Source organism: Phocoena phocoena, chromosome 4, assembly GCF_963924675.1.
Source record: "Phocoena phocoena chromosome 4, mPhoPho1.1, whole genome shotgun sequence".
Lineage (NCBI taxonomy): Eukaryota > Metazoa > Chordata > Mammalia > Artiodactyla > Phocoenidae > Phocoena > Phocoena phocoena.
The window spans coordinates 146634513-146649545 of NC_089222.1; the positions used below are offsets into that span (position 1 = coordinate 146634513).

A 15033-nucleotide genomic window follows, 5' to 3' on the forward strand; every position below is an offset into this window, starting at 1 on the left:
CCCTACTTTCTCTAGGATTTTGACCACCTCCTACCTTTCCGGCTCCAGCCACCACCTGCCCCACCCCCATTAGGCCACCACGTAGCAGTGGCCAATAAATAACGTTATTGTTTTTCTTTAAAGCCCAAACTTCCTCTCCGAAGTTTATAACTAAAAAATCACTCTGCTTCCATTTGTCAACTGGAAAGAACGACACAAGGTTCACACTTCACAGTGTGGTTGGGAAGGTTAACTTAATTACTACAAGAAAAGCACAAGAAAGCGGGTCCTGCTCCGGAAATCAGCCGCTTCTGTCATTCATAGCGGGTTTCTGACCCCCAGACCAGGATGGCTCCCGCTCCCCCTCGCCTGCGCCGCCACCCCGCCCCCTCCCCGGGCTGCCCCCAGCGCCCGGGGACGCAAGCCCGAGCCCGCACGCTTGGAGCACAGCGCCCGGGCTCGCGCAACGGCCGAAGGCGGGATCCGCGAGGCGCGCCTGCGCTGGGCACTCGGTCCAGGACCGGGTCTTCGCCGGGATGCCCCCGAGCGCACTGCGCCTGCGCAGTCCAGGGCGTTGGCTCCCCTCTCCGGACAGCGGGGCGTGTACGGCGGCGCATGCGCGCGAAGCCGGTTCCAGGGCGGGGCTTTCTACGCGGGCAGCCTGCGTACATTGCGCCTGCGCGGGCTGAGGGCGGCGGCTCGGGCTCTTGGTGGGTGCTGGCTGCCCCTCCGTGTCGGAGGTGTGGACGCCAACCTCAGCGGAGAAGCGCGGCTGAGGTAGGTTTCCCGTGGGCAGCTCGGGCGGCTGGACCGCGCGTAGGGCAGGACATGCCAGGTGAGGGGTCCTCGCCCGAAGTGTGCGTCAGCGGACGGTCCGAGGCCGCCGCCCCCTATCGAGATTTCTCCGCGCCTTCCCGCCTCTGTGCTGACCTCGAGCTTGGGGCCCCGCCCCCGCCAGGGCCACGCCCTCCTTCCGAGCACGCCTACGGCGCCACACCCATCGCCCCGCTGCCCCGCTATCTCCCCAACCACGCCCACAGTGCCCCGCCCTTCCCCTAGCCCCGCCCAAGTGCCACGCCCACATCCAGTCGGCCTTTGGCTTCCGGGCCGATCTCCCACCCTCTCAGAGAGCAGGTCACATTCCGTTCCCTCACTACCCATTCTGCTCACGCGTCACGCCCTGCCCCTCCCTTCATCCTCTCTTCCCCTGTTTCTCTCCCCACCCCGTTGGCCACCTGCCCTTCAGGATCCTTGGCCCTCTCCCCCAACCCTGCCCCGCCCCTCAACCGAGCTCCGCCCCATCCAGGCCCCGCCCCATTATCCCGCTCCGCCCACCCTGGCCCCATCCGTCAACCCGGCCCCGCCCTCCCACCGGCCCAGCCCCATTCTGGCCCCAGTGCAGTGTTTCCAGCGAAAATGCAATGCATGTGTATTAGTATTTATAATTACAAACGTCACCCAAAGAAGTATTGGGTCTTGATTGATAAAGTGAAGCCCTCATTTTAAACAAAGAATTGCTGTATAATTGAAAAAAGCACACATCCATCTCAGAGCGTAGTATGGGTTACACTGTCACCGGAAAAATAAGATTGAGAATGAGAAGAAAAGCCTCTGAGAGATGCAGACCTTGGTTCCTGTTAGTGGAAACACTTTAAAGCCCCAGATAGGAAATTCTAATTGGAGTTAAAGTAGTCAGGGCCCCAAGGAAGGAATTGACATCAATTTATTGTTTTAATTCAACCCAGTGATCTAACAGAAACTAACAGTCTTTGGCCAATGAAAAAGTTAACACCTTGCAGGCTAGTGATGAAAATATACACTGTTTGGAGTTCATAAATTTTAAATGCTTTCAATTGATTTTGTAAGAATTGTGTTTATAAATTTCATTTCTGTTCATTCTTTACATTCTTTACATTTATTTCCATTTGGTAGAGGACCTTTTTCATGGACTTTAGAAGTTATGTGGACTTAATTATTATGCAACATAACAAGCATTTTCTCATTCTCTTTTTAAAATAGAAACGGAGGGGAAAATGAAACATTAAAGCAGCAGCTATGTGCAGATCCCAAAGGAATTATGGCAACACCAGGTGACTGCCCCAGAAGTGAGTTGCAGGTAATTTCAGTTCTGCTGTGTGAGAACTTGTATTTAAAGACCAGGACCATTACAGAGAGTGGAGCTCAGCCCAGAGTGATGGCATTTTCCTTGGACCTTAGAGGGTGGCCACTAACCAGGGGATGCTTAAATAAAGGAAATGCACAGTGTAAAGGTCACACATGACATTCTGAAATGGGCACTGTAAACACTTCCCAGGAATCTAGGGTCCCATTTTTGGCACCTGAGCTGGTGAAGAAAGCACATTTTTTTTTTCGTTGTTTAAAAACATCCCAGACATAATATGTTAGAGACAGGTTGGACATTAGAAAAGATTTATATATTCATACTGTTTATCTGCCTGGGACACACATATAATTTCATTCAAGTTAACAGTAAAAAAAAAAGTCACCTTAAATTTAAAGGAATGTCAATTATGTAAAATTAAGAACCAGAATACTCTAATAAATGATGTTTTTTAAAAAACATTTTCATGTCTGTGATGTCAATTTTAACATTTTTTTGCTCTTTACGTTCTAATTATTGTTCTAAATTCATTTGGGTTTTTATATATAGAAATTTTATTTATAGTTGGATCATTTCATTAATCTGTTTCTTAAAATTATGAAAATATGATTCTTAAAATATGATTAAAATTAATCATAAAAGTTTTAATTTCATGGATCTCTTAATTTTCTTTTGAGAAATTTAAAAACTACTGGAACATTTACAGAATAACATTGCAGACATCAAGTATCAATACATATTACACAGAAGTGGAAACTTGCTAACACTTTGTTATATTTACTTCAGAATATAAGTATATATATGAATAAAAAAACATAAATAAAGTTTGTTCCCCAACCCCAGTCCCATTCTTCTTCCTCTGTCTCAAGTGCAAACACTACTATGAATTGATATTTGTGCTTCTGCACCATCTTTTTTTTTTTTTTTTTTTTTTTTTTTTTTGCGCAGTACGCGGGCCTCTCACTGTTGTGGCCTCTCCCGTTGCGGAGCACAGGCTCCGGACGCGCAGGCTCAGCGGCCATGGCTCACGGGCCCAGCCGCTCCGCGGCTTGTGGGATCTTCCCGGACCAGGGCACGAACCCGTGTCCCCCGCATCGGCAGGCGGACTATCAACCACTGAGCCACCAGGGAAGCCCTGCACCATCTTTTATACTTTTATACCTTAAGTAGGCATCTTTGAGCAGCATATGATATTGTTTTTGTGTGCTTTTTAGAATTTACCTAAGTGGTGTCATAGTCTGTGTGTGCTCTGCAGCCTGCCTTTTCCACCTACGTTACTTTTGAGGGATTTGTCTTTAATGTATGGGTACAGCTGGTTTAGTCGTGAAGGATGGTCCCTGTAGTGTGTTCCTTATATGAAATGTATCACATTCACAGGTAGGTATGTAGGTCGGTTCAGTCTTACTGTTGTACGTTAGGTGTATACTACGTTTTATCTCTTTCCCTTTTGTTGGACACTTACATTGCTTCCAGTTTTTCTCATTTCAAACAGTGCTGCAGTGAACATCCTTCAATGTGTCTCTTTGTGCACATGTGCTCCAGGGTATTTACCCAATAATGGCATTGTAGGATGGAAGGGATTGCATATTTTCAGTTTTACTAGATAATGAGCAATTGTTCTCCCAGGTGGTTTACCAAGTTCACAGGTCTGCCAGGAGCCCAAAGTGCTTGCTAACACTTGAGAACATCAGGCTTTTTAATTTTGGTCAGTCTGTGGGTTAGAAATGGTATCTTGTCATTTTAGTTTTCCTGGTTATTTATGAGTCATGGTAGTATTTCAATAATATTTGTGTTCATCCTGGTGATAACATTCTTCATCACAGAAGAGATGCCTGATAGTCACAGTTTGCATTTTATCTTTTTAGGATTTTATCAATTTTATGTTTTCAAAGAAACCTTTGTTAATTTTCTCTTTGTCCATCTGTGTTCTAGTTCACTGATTTCTGCTTTTATTTCCTTTATTCTATTCTATTTGGGTTTAATTTTCTCTTTTCATAGCATCCTGAGATGGAAGCTTGGATCACTGATTTTAAACCTCTCTTTTCATATATATTTGTGTGTGTGTGTGTGTGTGTGTGTATATATATATATATATATATCTATCTTTAAAGCTGTAACTTTTCCTCTATTCACTGCTTTAGCTGCACCTCACACATTTAAATGCATTGTATTTTCATTATTGTTCACTTAAAATACTTTCTAATATATCACAATGGAAATTAGAAATTTTCCGGGCTATTCAGAAGTGTGTTGCTTAATTTCCAAACGTGGGAAATTTTATATTTTTGTTATTTAATTTTGGTTTGATTATGTTTGGTCAGAAAATATAACATTTCAATCTTTGGAAATTTATTCAGGCCTGCTTCATGGTCTCATCGTAAGGGTTATTTGGTGGATGTTCCATGTGTACTTGCAGAGGCTAAGTTATCCTGCAGTTGTTGGGTGTAGAGTTCAATGTCTTCACTGTCAAATGGGTTATTAGTATTGCTCAAATCTATATCCTGTTTGATGTTTTGTCCATTTGTTCTATCAATTACTGAGAGAGATGAGTTTCAAAAATCTCCACAGTGACTGTGGATTTGTCTGTTTTTTTTGTTATTTCCTTTTGGATCTATCTCTTTTTGCTTCATATATTTTGAATCTCTGTTATTTGGTGCATATGTTTAGGTTAGTTTTTGTTTTCTAGATTAGTTGACCCTTTTATTTTTATGAAGTCTCTTTTTACCTATTAATACTTCTTGCCTTGCATCTACTTTGTCTTAGTGTTTGCATGGCACACAGACACATATATACCTATATTTTCAGCCAAACTAACTCCATATATTTAAAGTGTTCCTCTTGTAAAGAGCTTATAGTTATGTCTTTTATTTTCCTGTCGGATAATATTTGCCATTTAATCAGAGTATTCAGTCCATTAACATGTAACATAAGTCTAACATGAGCCTAACATCTTACTGTTTATTTTCTGTTTGTCACAATTCTTCCTTTCTACCTTTCTCCATTCTTGCCTTCGTTTAGATTAATAAAACATTCTCTGTAATTCCATGTTATTTCCTCTGTTGACTTTTTAGCTGTACCTTTTTGGGCTGGCCAGAAAGTTCGCTTGCGTTTTTCTGAAGATGTTATGGAAAAACCTGAACAAGCTTCTTGGCCACTCCAATATTATTCTGATGGTTACCCGAGAAATTACGATATGCATCCTTAACCTAGTCTTTTTTTTTTTGACCACTTCACAAGAATCCTCTAAATTAGTTCCATTTACCAGCCGCTATTTTTGTGCTGTTGTTGTAACATATTTTACTTCTATATATGCTATAAACCCCACAATAAATTATTATTGTTTCTCTATACTATCAAAAGTCTTTTTTATAAAGTATAAGTAATAGTGTTTCCCCACATGTTTACCTTTTCTGGAGTCTTTACACCTATTCCTCTGGCAAAAATTAAAGACGGTTACTCCATGCACTGCTGCTGAAGTGTGAAGTGCCGCATCCTTTATGGAAAGAATCTGACAAATGTTTGAGTGAAAACTATGTTTATGTTTCAGCCCTGTCACTCTATCTCATAGAGATAAAATGTCATCATGTCAGGATAAATGTGCACAGACGTTGTGGCGGTAGAAGACTGGACATCCAGAGCAAGTCCATCAGTCGAAGATGACTTAAAGCTCAGGCAGAATCCCTGCTGCGGAATGTTATGTAGCCATATGTTATGTATGTACATGTGTACGTACGTAACATATATACGTATGTTATGTAGAGTTCTGCAGGTGGGGAGTTTGCCACAAGTTATTGTGTGAGTGAAAAAGAAAAAAATTTTTAAACTGTCTGGTATCTTACAAAAAGCCATGTCAGGGCTTCCCTGGTGGCACAGTGGTTGAGAGTCCGCCTGCCGATGCAGGGGACACGGGTTCGTGCCCCGGTCTGGGAAGATCCCACGTGCCGCGGAGCGGCTGGGCCCGTGAGCCATGGCCGCTGGACCTGGGTGTCCGGAGCCTGTGCTCCGCAACGGGAGAGGCCACAACAGTGAGAGGCCCGTGTACCGCAAAAAAAAAAATCGATGTCAAAAGAAAAAAGTTGCGCGCACGTGTGACACGAGCACGGGAGGTGTGGGGACCCTCCTCCCTCTCCGTGTACACCAGGCAACCATGAGGGTCGGGGGTGTGGGGGGCCGGTGACAGCGTGGGTGGAGCCGCACAGGACGAGGGTGAGCAGAAACGAATCGCGTTACTGTGATAGGAAAATGTGCAAAGGATACAAACAGGTGATTATTAAAAAAGACGACCAGTGTATAGGTAAAATCATGTTTGATCACTAATAATCAAAGGAAGGCAAATGGAGGTAACCAAGAGGTAATTTCTCGCCTTCAGACTGGCAGAGGCTGCAGTGATGAGCATCCTCTATTGGTCAGGAGCGGGGAACTCACGAGGCTGTGTCCTCGCGTGCAGGAGCTCGAGCGGCCGCCCCACGGAAGGCATCAGGTGGTGGTGTCAAAGCCGTAAAAGACCTTGACCCTCAGTGTCATATTCAGGAATTTGTCCTAAGAAAACTATCAGGGACAGACCGATTCATATTAAAGTTCACCTTGACATACTTTATACTAGTCAAAACTGAAAACCGTTTAAATGTTTATAGGCGATTTGATAAGTTACAATAATTCATGGAATAGAATACTATGAGATACTGAAAATGTGCTTAGAAGTGTATTTAATGATGGGGGAAAATGTTCAGAATTTAATAAGTGCAAAATATGTCATGAGGCAGAACTTTATGATCCCGGTAAATACCATATAAGGAGGTATTGCGTGTGCACGTGAAGAAAGCCTGAAGCGCTGTAATGGTTGCATGTTACCGTCATTGATCTCTGACCAGTGAGCAAAGCTCACACTTAGTTTTAATTTTCCTCTTTGTGCTCTTGTTCTTCCACACATTTTCTAAAATGAACATGAATGGTGGTTACGTTTAGGAAAATCTGTTTAAACGTATGTCCGGGCGGGGTTGCTGCAGTGAACTGGATCGCGAGCTGGGGCCCTGCCGCCTCTGGGGTGGCCTCCAGGGAGACCCGTTTGGACACAAAAGGAGGCGGGCCACGTGCAGCGAAGACCCGAGACCCAGGGCGCGCTCTCCGAGTCCTGAGCAGCAGTGCGCCCCGAGGGCTGCACCCTGCCGCCTGTCCGCCCTCAGCACGGCCGCCCAGCTCTGCCCTTGGGTCTGACACCCAGACAGGGCTGCTTTCTCCTGGGCCGGTCACCACCTTAAGAGCGTCGCTGCTGATGGGGTCAGTCACTAAGTGGTCACTCACGGTGCCTCCTGTTCTTTCTCTGACGTTCACTTACGGATGCGAGTCATTTTGTACTAGAGACTAAAGTCAAGGTGGAGGAAGGGTGAGATCCTTTCATTCTGCTGGTGGAGACGACCCCAAGTGTTTGTAGGATGAAAACGTGGTCATGTGAATCTTGATTTGAAACCATCCTAATAACCTGGAGCCAAGAGAGACAGACAGAGACAGAGAGGCAGAGGTGGAGAGAGACAGAAACAGAGATGGAGACAGAGATGGAGAGGGACAGAGATGGAGCTGGAGATGGAGACAGAGAGAGAGGCAGAGACAGAGACAGAGACGGAGAGGGACAGAGGCGGAGAAAGAGGCAGAAACAGAGGCAGAGACAGAGATACAGAGAGGCAGAGACAGACAGAGACGGAGACGGAGAGGGACAGAGACAGAGACAGAGATGGAGATGGAGACAGAGAGTCAGAGACAGCAGAGACAGACAGACGGAGAGGGACAGAGACAAACAGACGGAGACAGAGAGACAGATGGAGAGGACAGAGGCGGAGAGAGAGACAGAAACAGAGGTGGAGTGAGACAGATGGAGAGACAGGCAGAGAGAAGGGAGGAGAGGAAGGGCAGCCCCACAGTCACCTCCCTTTCTCCCTTGCTTTGAACAGGAGGGAGAGGACCCCGCCGTGCAGGGCGAGGAGGGGAACCTCCAGGGTGGTGTGCACCCCGAGGAGTTCGTGGCCATCGCAGACTATTCTGCCACCGATGAGACGCAGGTAGCCATGTGGGTTATGCTTTGTGGATTCAGCATGTTCAGGGGCAGGATTAGATGTAAAATTTGCAGAAGCCATGGCAGATTTAAATAAAGAAGTATTCAGATACTTCACTGCCACAGGAGACCTGTGGGTGACCCTCCCAGCCTAACAAATTCGGGTCCCAAGCCTGATGTGAAGGATTCCCGGGTGAGGAACTGGGGGTGGAGGTACCTGCTTCAGTTTCTGCTTTGAAACCCTTACTTAGAACCTATTCTAATTAATGAAAAATTGGGTGTAAATAAAAATATCTACTTGAATGTAGCATTGTTTACTTTGTAATAGGAATTTCTTAGCATAAGCCTCCAGTAACCGAATCAGCTACCACCTAGCTGAGTTACGGTGAAGAGGCTGTTAGAAATTTTGTTCTAAGAAATTTACACTGTTTGAAAATGTTTAATCTTTTTTTTAAAAAAAATATCAATTAAGGTGTGCTTTTGTTTCGTGTAGATATTCCACAAAAATCTTAAAATCCTGGTATCATTTTCATATCTTGTCAGTTGATGCATTTACCCATTGACTCCTTTTCGAAATTGCTGTGATTTGGGCCCCAGTGATGGGGGATTTATCACGGAAATACGAACTGCAGGTTTTTCTTTAATTTTCATTTCTCTGTATGTTTTTATAGCTCAGCTTTTCGAGAGGAGAAAAAATTCTCATCCTGAGACAAACCACCGCCGACTGGTGGTGGGGTGAGCGTGCCGGCTGCTGCGGATACATCCCTGCGAACCACCTGGGGAAGCACCTGGAGGACTGGGGCCCCGAGGACTCGTGGCAGGACGAGGAGTACTTCGGCAGCTACGGGACCCTGGTACTGCCTCCCTTGCCCGCCCAGCCAGCTGGCGCTAGCTTCTCGCTAGTTTCAGGTTCTAAGTTTAAGAATAATTTCTGGGCTTCTACTCATCATTCAGAGCAGGGCGCACAGATGTTTTCTTCACCTTAGCTGCACAGCCCTGCCGTCCACATGCTGAGGCAGCTGTACAGAATTTCAAGTGAGCAGGGCTGCGTTCCAATAAAACTTTATCCATAGACACTGAAATTTGACTTCCATATGATTTTCATGTGCCATATTCTTCTTTTGATTTTTAAAAACCGTTTAAAAATGTAAAAGCCATTCTTAGCTTGTAGGCCATATAAAAGCAGGTGGAGGGCTGGACTGGCCCACGGGCTGTAATGTGCAGACCACTGGTTTAGAGATATTGTTTGAGCAGTGGAGTTATGAACCTTTCTCAGTATTTAAAAAATAAAGTAATAACGTTTACATTAAAAATGAAATACAAAAAAATTATATAAATCAACAGTAATACCTATAAATAACTAGCTTATTAGTTTGTTTTTTTTCCAATGTGAATAAAGACCCAAAGTCCTGTGGTCCAGACAACCCTGTTTATATTTTAAACTAAATAAAACTAAATGCATGATGAACGTTGCAAATACAACGTTGAGTGAAAGAAGGAAGACATCAAAGAATACCTTATGTTTGATTCAGTTATATAAGTTATAAGGCAGCGTTAAAAGGCGTTGCCTATGAATGTATATATAAGTTATGGAGCTCTAGAGATCAGGGACCTGATTCCCCTGAGAATCTGGGTGGGGTTTACTGGTACGGGGGTGTTCTATGGCAAGGCCGGGTGAGATGCTCAGGGGTACTGGCAGGGTTCTGGTGTGGGTACAAGAGTGTTTGGAATGTAACTATGTTAAGTAAACTCTAAAGTACTTTTTTGTAGGTATGTCATATTTGACAATTAAAAATGTTAAAGGAGATGAAAAACCACTGATGTGTGTACATATTTAGAGGTTTCCATCTACTAAGAAAGACATAGTGATAATCTGAAGTCTGTCTCTTCACTCTGCTCCTTGAGATTTCTTTCAGCAACAGTGCTTATGCTTCTTCCAAATCTAAGCTGCATCTGTTTTATTCTTTTAAATTTATAGAAGAGGAATAGTTTCACACACACTGTTTTTCACCTTGCTCTTCTCACGCAGCTGTACTGTTTTGAACGTCTGTTCTTTACTACAGTTGTGGAGTATTGTGTTGATTTGAAAAGGATCATATTTAGTTTTCATCACAGCAAGCAATGCTGTAATGGATGTCCTCCTACATAAATCCTGCTAAACCTTTGCTGGAATTTCCACTGGGTAAATTTGAAGGGTGTATGTATGTGTTTTTTACTTGGGTGGATCTTGCCAAGTTGACGGCCAGAAAGATACCAACAGCATAGAAGGGGTATTTCACCACCACAAGTCTTCAGAGTGAAAAAAGATTTCCAGTCTTAAAGGTGAAATATGTATCTCGGTTTTGATTTCCATTTTTTAAAGTGAGATTGATCTTCTTTCATATCTTATTGGCCTTTTGTATTTCTTATTTTTTGATAAACTTTCATATAATTTGCCCATTTTTCGTTTGATTTCTGTCAATTTATATGTTAAATAGGCAGTTTAGCTTGTATTTATATCTATCACACTGACCATTTGCTGCTGTTTTTCCCCCATGGAACTTTTTATCTTTATATGGTCTAATTTGTCCTTTTCTTTGTAGCTTCTGCGTTTGTGTCCTATTTTCAAGGCCTTCACTCCGAGATTATAAATATCCATGCTTTCTTTTAGAACTTTTGTGATTGCATTTTTTTAACAATGAAATATTTAATCAATCCGGAATTTACTTGTAAAGAATAAGGTAAAATTCCGACTTAATTTCCCCACAAATATACAGCTGTTCCAGCTTTTGGTTAATCTTCCTTTTCTGCATAATGTGAAACGCTCATTTATCATATGTCAAATTGTTAGGGTCTGTTTTGGGAATCTCTGTTCTGTGTCATTTATCTGGTTATTTCTTCTGCAGGTCCAGATGCTTTTCAATGATTGGAAGAGCTAGGCCTCTAGCAGTTCTCCTAATTTTTAGCATTTTCATGGCCTCGTCTGTTTATTTTTTTGAAACTGTTGCCAGCAAATTTTGGCTCCCTGTGCACCGATGCCGAATAGAAATAAAGAGACAGAGATTTGGAGGATAAGAAATATTTTCTTTGCCAGGCAAAGGGAAGACCCAGCAGGCTAGCGCCTGAAGAACTGTGCCCCCCTGTTCTGGGGAATTACAGGGGGTCTGGTAGGTAGAACTCACAGTCCAGGAGAAGTGATAGGATCAAAGTGGTGTAGGTCTTGCATTCTTCTTCTTCTTGCAGTATTTTAAAACAGTCACTGCTGGCGTCAGGCAGCCTGGTAATTGGGTCCATTCATCTCTGGGTTATCGGCCTGCGACCTTCTTTCTGAAATGTAAACAGCTACGAGGAGTGATTTGCTACAAGTGAATGCATCGAGTAAATGCCAGGTGCAGGGTACGATTCATGTGGAATCAGAGTAATTAACTTTGTTTAGCTTTGTGAAGGACAAGTCTAGCTACCAGTGTTTGTTAGTAGTAACAGCTAAAGAATAACCAAGATGGCTTAACTCTTTCAGGCCTGTTTATGCTGTTTCCCCAGCCTGTTCATTGTTGCTTGTTGTTCTTGTTTATCAGAAAAGTCTCATTTCTATTTTTGCTGCAACGAAACTAGTTTTATTATCGTTTTGTTGTGCTCCTAACTCCACGCCATCCAGTTGTCTGGCATTCTAATGTGTTACATGGAAAACGTGCATTAATTTACGGAGAAGTGACATCTCTGTGATGACTTTTCTCATTTCTTAAGCCTTGTGTGATGTGTCAGAGTTTTAAGGTTTTGATCATACAGGGTTGTGTACCTTTCTAGGTAAATCTGTTCCTAGATATTTTTGTGTATTATTGTAAATGGCTGGGTGAAGTGTTCTATCAGTTGGATTAAGTTGGCTGAAAGTGTTGTTCACGTCTCTGTCTTTTTTGATTTTCTGCTTCTGTCAGTTGCTGAGAGAAGGGTGTCGAAGGCTCTGACTATAACTGGGAATTTGTCTGTTTCTTGTTGCAGTTTTACTGGCTTTTGCTGTGTGTACTTCGAAGCTCTGTTATTAGGTACAAGAATATTTAGAATTATTATGTCCTCTTGCTGAAGTGATCCCTGTCGTGTGATGACCTGATGCTCTTCGCTCTGAAGTGTATCGTGTCTGAGGCGAATGCAGCCATGCCGGCCTCCTCCCCTGGGGCCTCCGCATCCTGCTTCTGACTCCGCGTCAGGTGGCCCCGCAAGGCAGGACAGCTGGGTGTCAACTCCGTCCACCCCGGTGGCCTCCCTTTGTCCGTCTCCAAGGAGCCATGGGGCCCGCGAGGCCCGTGCAGGCCTCCTGTTAGTGCTGACCTGGTCTGGGGGACCGGGCCGCCTGTCCCCCTGTGCGTGGTGCCGCTTGAGCTGGGTCTCCATGGTGTGGGGCGTGGGAACGGGTGCTGGGGGTGCCGCCTCGCTGGCAGCCGGGGCTCCAGCAGCCTCTGTGGCCCCAGACTGTCTGGAGGAGCCTTGCTCTGCCTCCCTGGGGACCGGCCGATTCCCGTGGAGTGTGTCCTCAGGTTGGAAGTCCCGCCCGCAGTGCAGCTGGGGACTTGCGCTCAGGCCCGAGCGCCGGCGGGGTCGCTCCTCCCTCCAGCGCTGAGGCTCCTGCTGTCCCCAGGCAGCGAGGGGGGGTCACGTGAAGGGCCTTGGAGGGCCCCGCTCGGAGAGGACGCGGCGGGGGCGTGCGCCTCCCGCAGCCTCCCCCAGTCTTGGCCGTCCGCTCTGGGCGGATCGTGGCCACGTTGCGTCTGGACGGCAACGTGGCCGTTCCTCCGCCGCCGTCTCCGTGGTCCACACCTGCCCCTCCGCTCGCCTGGCTGTTGGGGCGGTGCAGCGCGCTGAGCGGGGAGGGTTCCGGAAGCTTCCCTGTCATTCCTTCACTGTCTACTCTGACTTGTGTCTGCTGCATATTTTGGACTTTTATTTTTTAAACGCTGTCACTCGTAGTTTAGGTGTGGGGTGGTGGGGCCGAGCGGGTAGGTCAGGCTCTAACCCTCAGCCTTAAGCCAGAGCTCCAGCTGCAGGCAGTGACCCTCCCTTCATGTGTATTTCCTCTAGAAACTTCACTTGGAGATGTTGGCAGACCAGCCACGAACGACTAAGTACCACAACGTTATCCTGCAGAATAAAGAATCCCTGAAAGATAAAGTGATTCTGGATGTCGGCTGTGGAACTGGGATCATCAGCCTCTTCTGTGCACATTATGCTCAGCCGAGAGCAGTGAGTAGGAGGCAGCAGCTCTTTCACAACTTCGAAGCCGGGTCTTGGTGAAGCGCCCGCCTCGTAGGTGAAACCGGCGGCGCGTTCTTGTAGGCTGAGCCCGCCAGAGGCCGCGACGTGGGTTTAATGAGTCGCAGACAGCACGGTGAATAGGACAGAATAGAAAATATCCCAGTGAGTTGCAGCTGGTGGGCTGTGTTTGTGAAACTTATTTCAGTCACGCAAGGAGACACGTGCGTCCACGTGTCTGGGCTGGGCTGCTTGTGTAGACCACCGTCCCGTGTCCTCCCCCGCCGAAAGTGACCCTTGGCAGGGACAGGGTGGACCACTCTCTGGGACTCCTGCTGGGCTCCTGTCCTCCTCCTGTTAAAGTCTGTCCGGGCCAAGGAGAGGTGCCGCCTCTCGACGGCCCCAGCACAGGTGGATGAGGTTCCTAGCTCACAGGTGCAACTGCAGGGCAGTGACCGTCTGAGTCCAGACCCTGCCAGGACCAGGAGGTAGCATGCAGGACCTCCTGAGAATCTGGATTTGTAATTAGCCGCTGCTACCCTAAAAGTCTGACTGTTCACTTGAGTGCCAAGAATCTCCTGTGTCGGTTACCGAGTGTGTCGCTGCGTGTGTTGGAACCTGGGGCTCTGGGGTGGGCGGCCCACGTGGGTGCAGAGGCTTCTGTCCACCTGCAGCCCTGTGTCTGCGTTTAGGCAGAAAGTGGAGTTACGAGTAGAGGCAGGTCCTCCCAGGGCTCCGTCAGGTGGAGGTGGCACAGCATGGCCGTCCGCCGTCCAGCACGCTGCCTGCCTTCTGTTGCTGGCTCTGACTCAGCTGAGGAGACTCAGGCTTGGGGGAATGGACGGCGGGCTGCGGTCTGGGGCTGGGACGGGCTGCGGTCTGGGGCTGGGGCGCGCACGGATGGTGCTTCTGTCACGTGCAGGTGTACGCGGTGGAGGCCAGTGAGATGGCCCAGCACACAGGGCAGCTGGTCATGCAGAACGGCTTCGCTGACATCATCACCGTGTTCCAGCAGAAGGTGGAGGACGTGCTGCTGCCGGAGAAGGTGGACGTGCTGGTGTCCGAGTGGATGGGGACCTGCCTGCTGGTAAGGGGCAGCGGGCACTGCTGGGGCGGCTGCTCTGGGCTCTGGAATCTTCATAAATCATGATTCATTTTGACCTTTTTCCTAAGGTGATGTGTAGTTGATTTCTTGAGTGAACATTGGCTCAATGTCTTGAATATTTAACTGATTAAAAAAATGCCTTTATGAGAAATCTAAATCAAAGTTAATGTGACTTTCTCGTGAGTGATTTACATAAACTCTGTTCTCTTTGGGAACCTGCGAATAGCCAGTGCTTGATGTGTGGCTTTTTAATGCCAGCAGAATCTTTTTCTGCAGCGCCTGATTTGCATCCGTGACCAGCTCGAGGCCCAGGCTCTCCCACATTCTCTCCCCAGTCTCACGTGGGTCGGGGTGGAGTGTTTTCTGGTTCTGCCCACCCACCCTGCTTACGAACTCTCTGTGCTCCGAGGGTAAGTGAGAGGTGGGTGGAAGCCGGGCCTGCGGGTCTCCTCAGACCCTCAGCCCACCCCTCTTTCTGGCTCAGCAGTCTGAAGTTTAGTCTCTGTCAAAACCCAGAAAAATGACATCTGGGGGAAGGGGAGGAGAGCACCACCAGGGTTT

The 15033-nt window shown here is 46.5% G+C and overlaps 1 protein-coding gene across 4 annotated transcripts in view; it reads left to right on the forward strand.

Moving 5' to 3' along the window:
* The first annotated feature begins 663 nt into the window (after positions 1 to 663).
* The window catches only part of PRMT2 (protein arginine methyltransferase 2), a 38645-nt gene continuing 24275 nt past the window's right edge, over positions 664 to 15033 (forward strand). For 3 of the 4 annotated variants that reach the window (XM_065875773.1, XM_065875775.1, XM_065875777.1), the window contains exons 1-5: positions 2057 to 2095; positions 8050 to 8154; positions 8819 to 9001; positions 13197 to 13358; positions 14290 to 14454. In XM_065875773.1, coding sequence (XP_065731845.1) covers positions 2057 to 2095; positions 8050 to 8154; positions 8819 to 9001; positions 13197 to 13358; positions 14290 to 14454 — 654 coding nt within the window. Of the gene's footprint in view, positions 757 to 1998; positions 2096 to 8046; positions 8155 to 8818; positions 9002 to 13196; positions 13359 to 14289; positions 14455 to 15033 lie in introns of those variants that run through there. The other variant, XM_065875776.1, reaches the window with a different exon arrangement.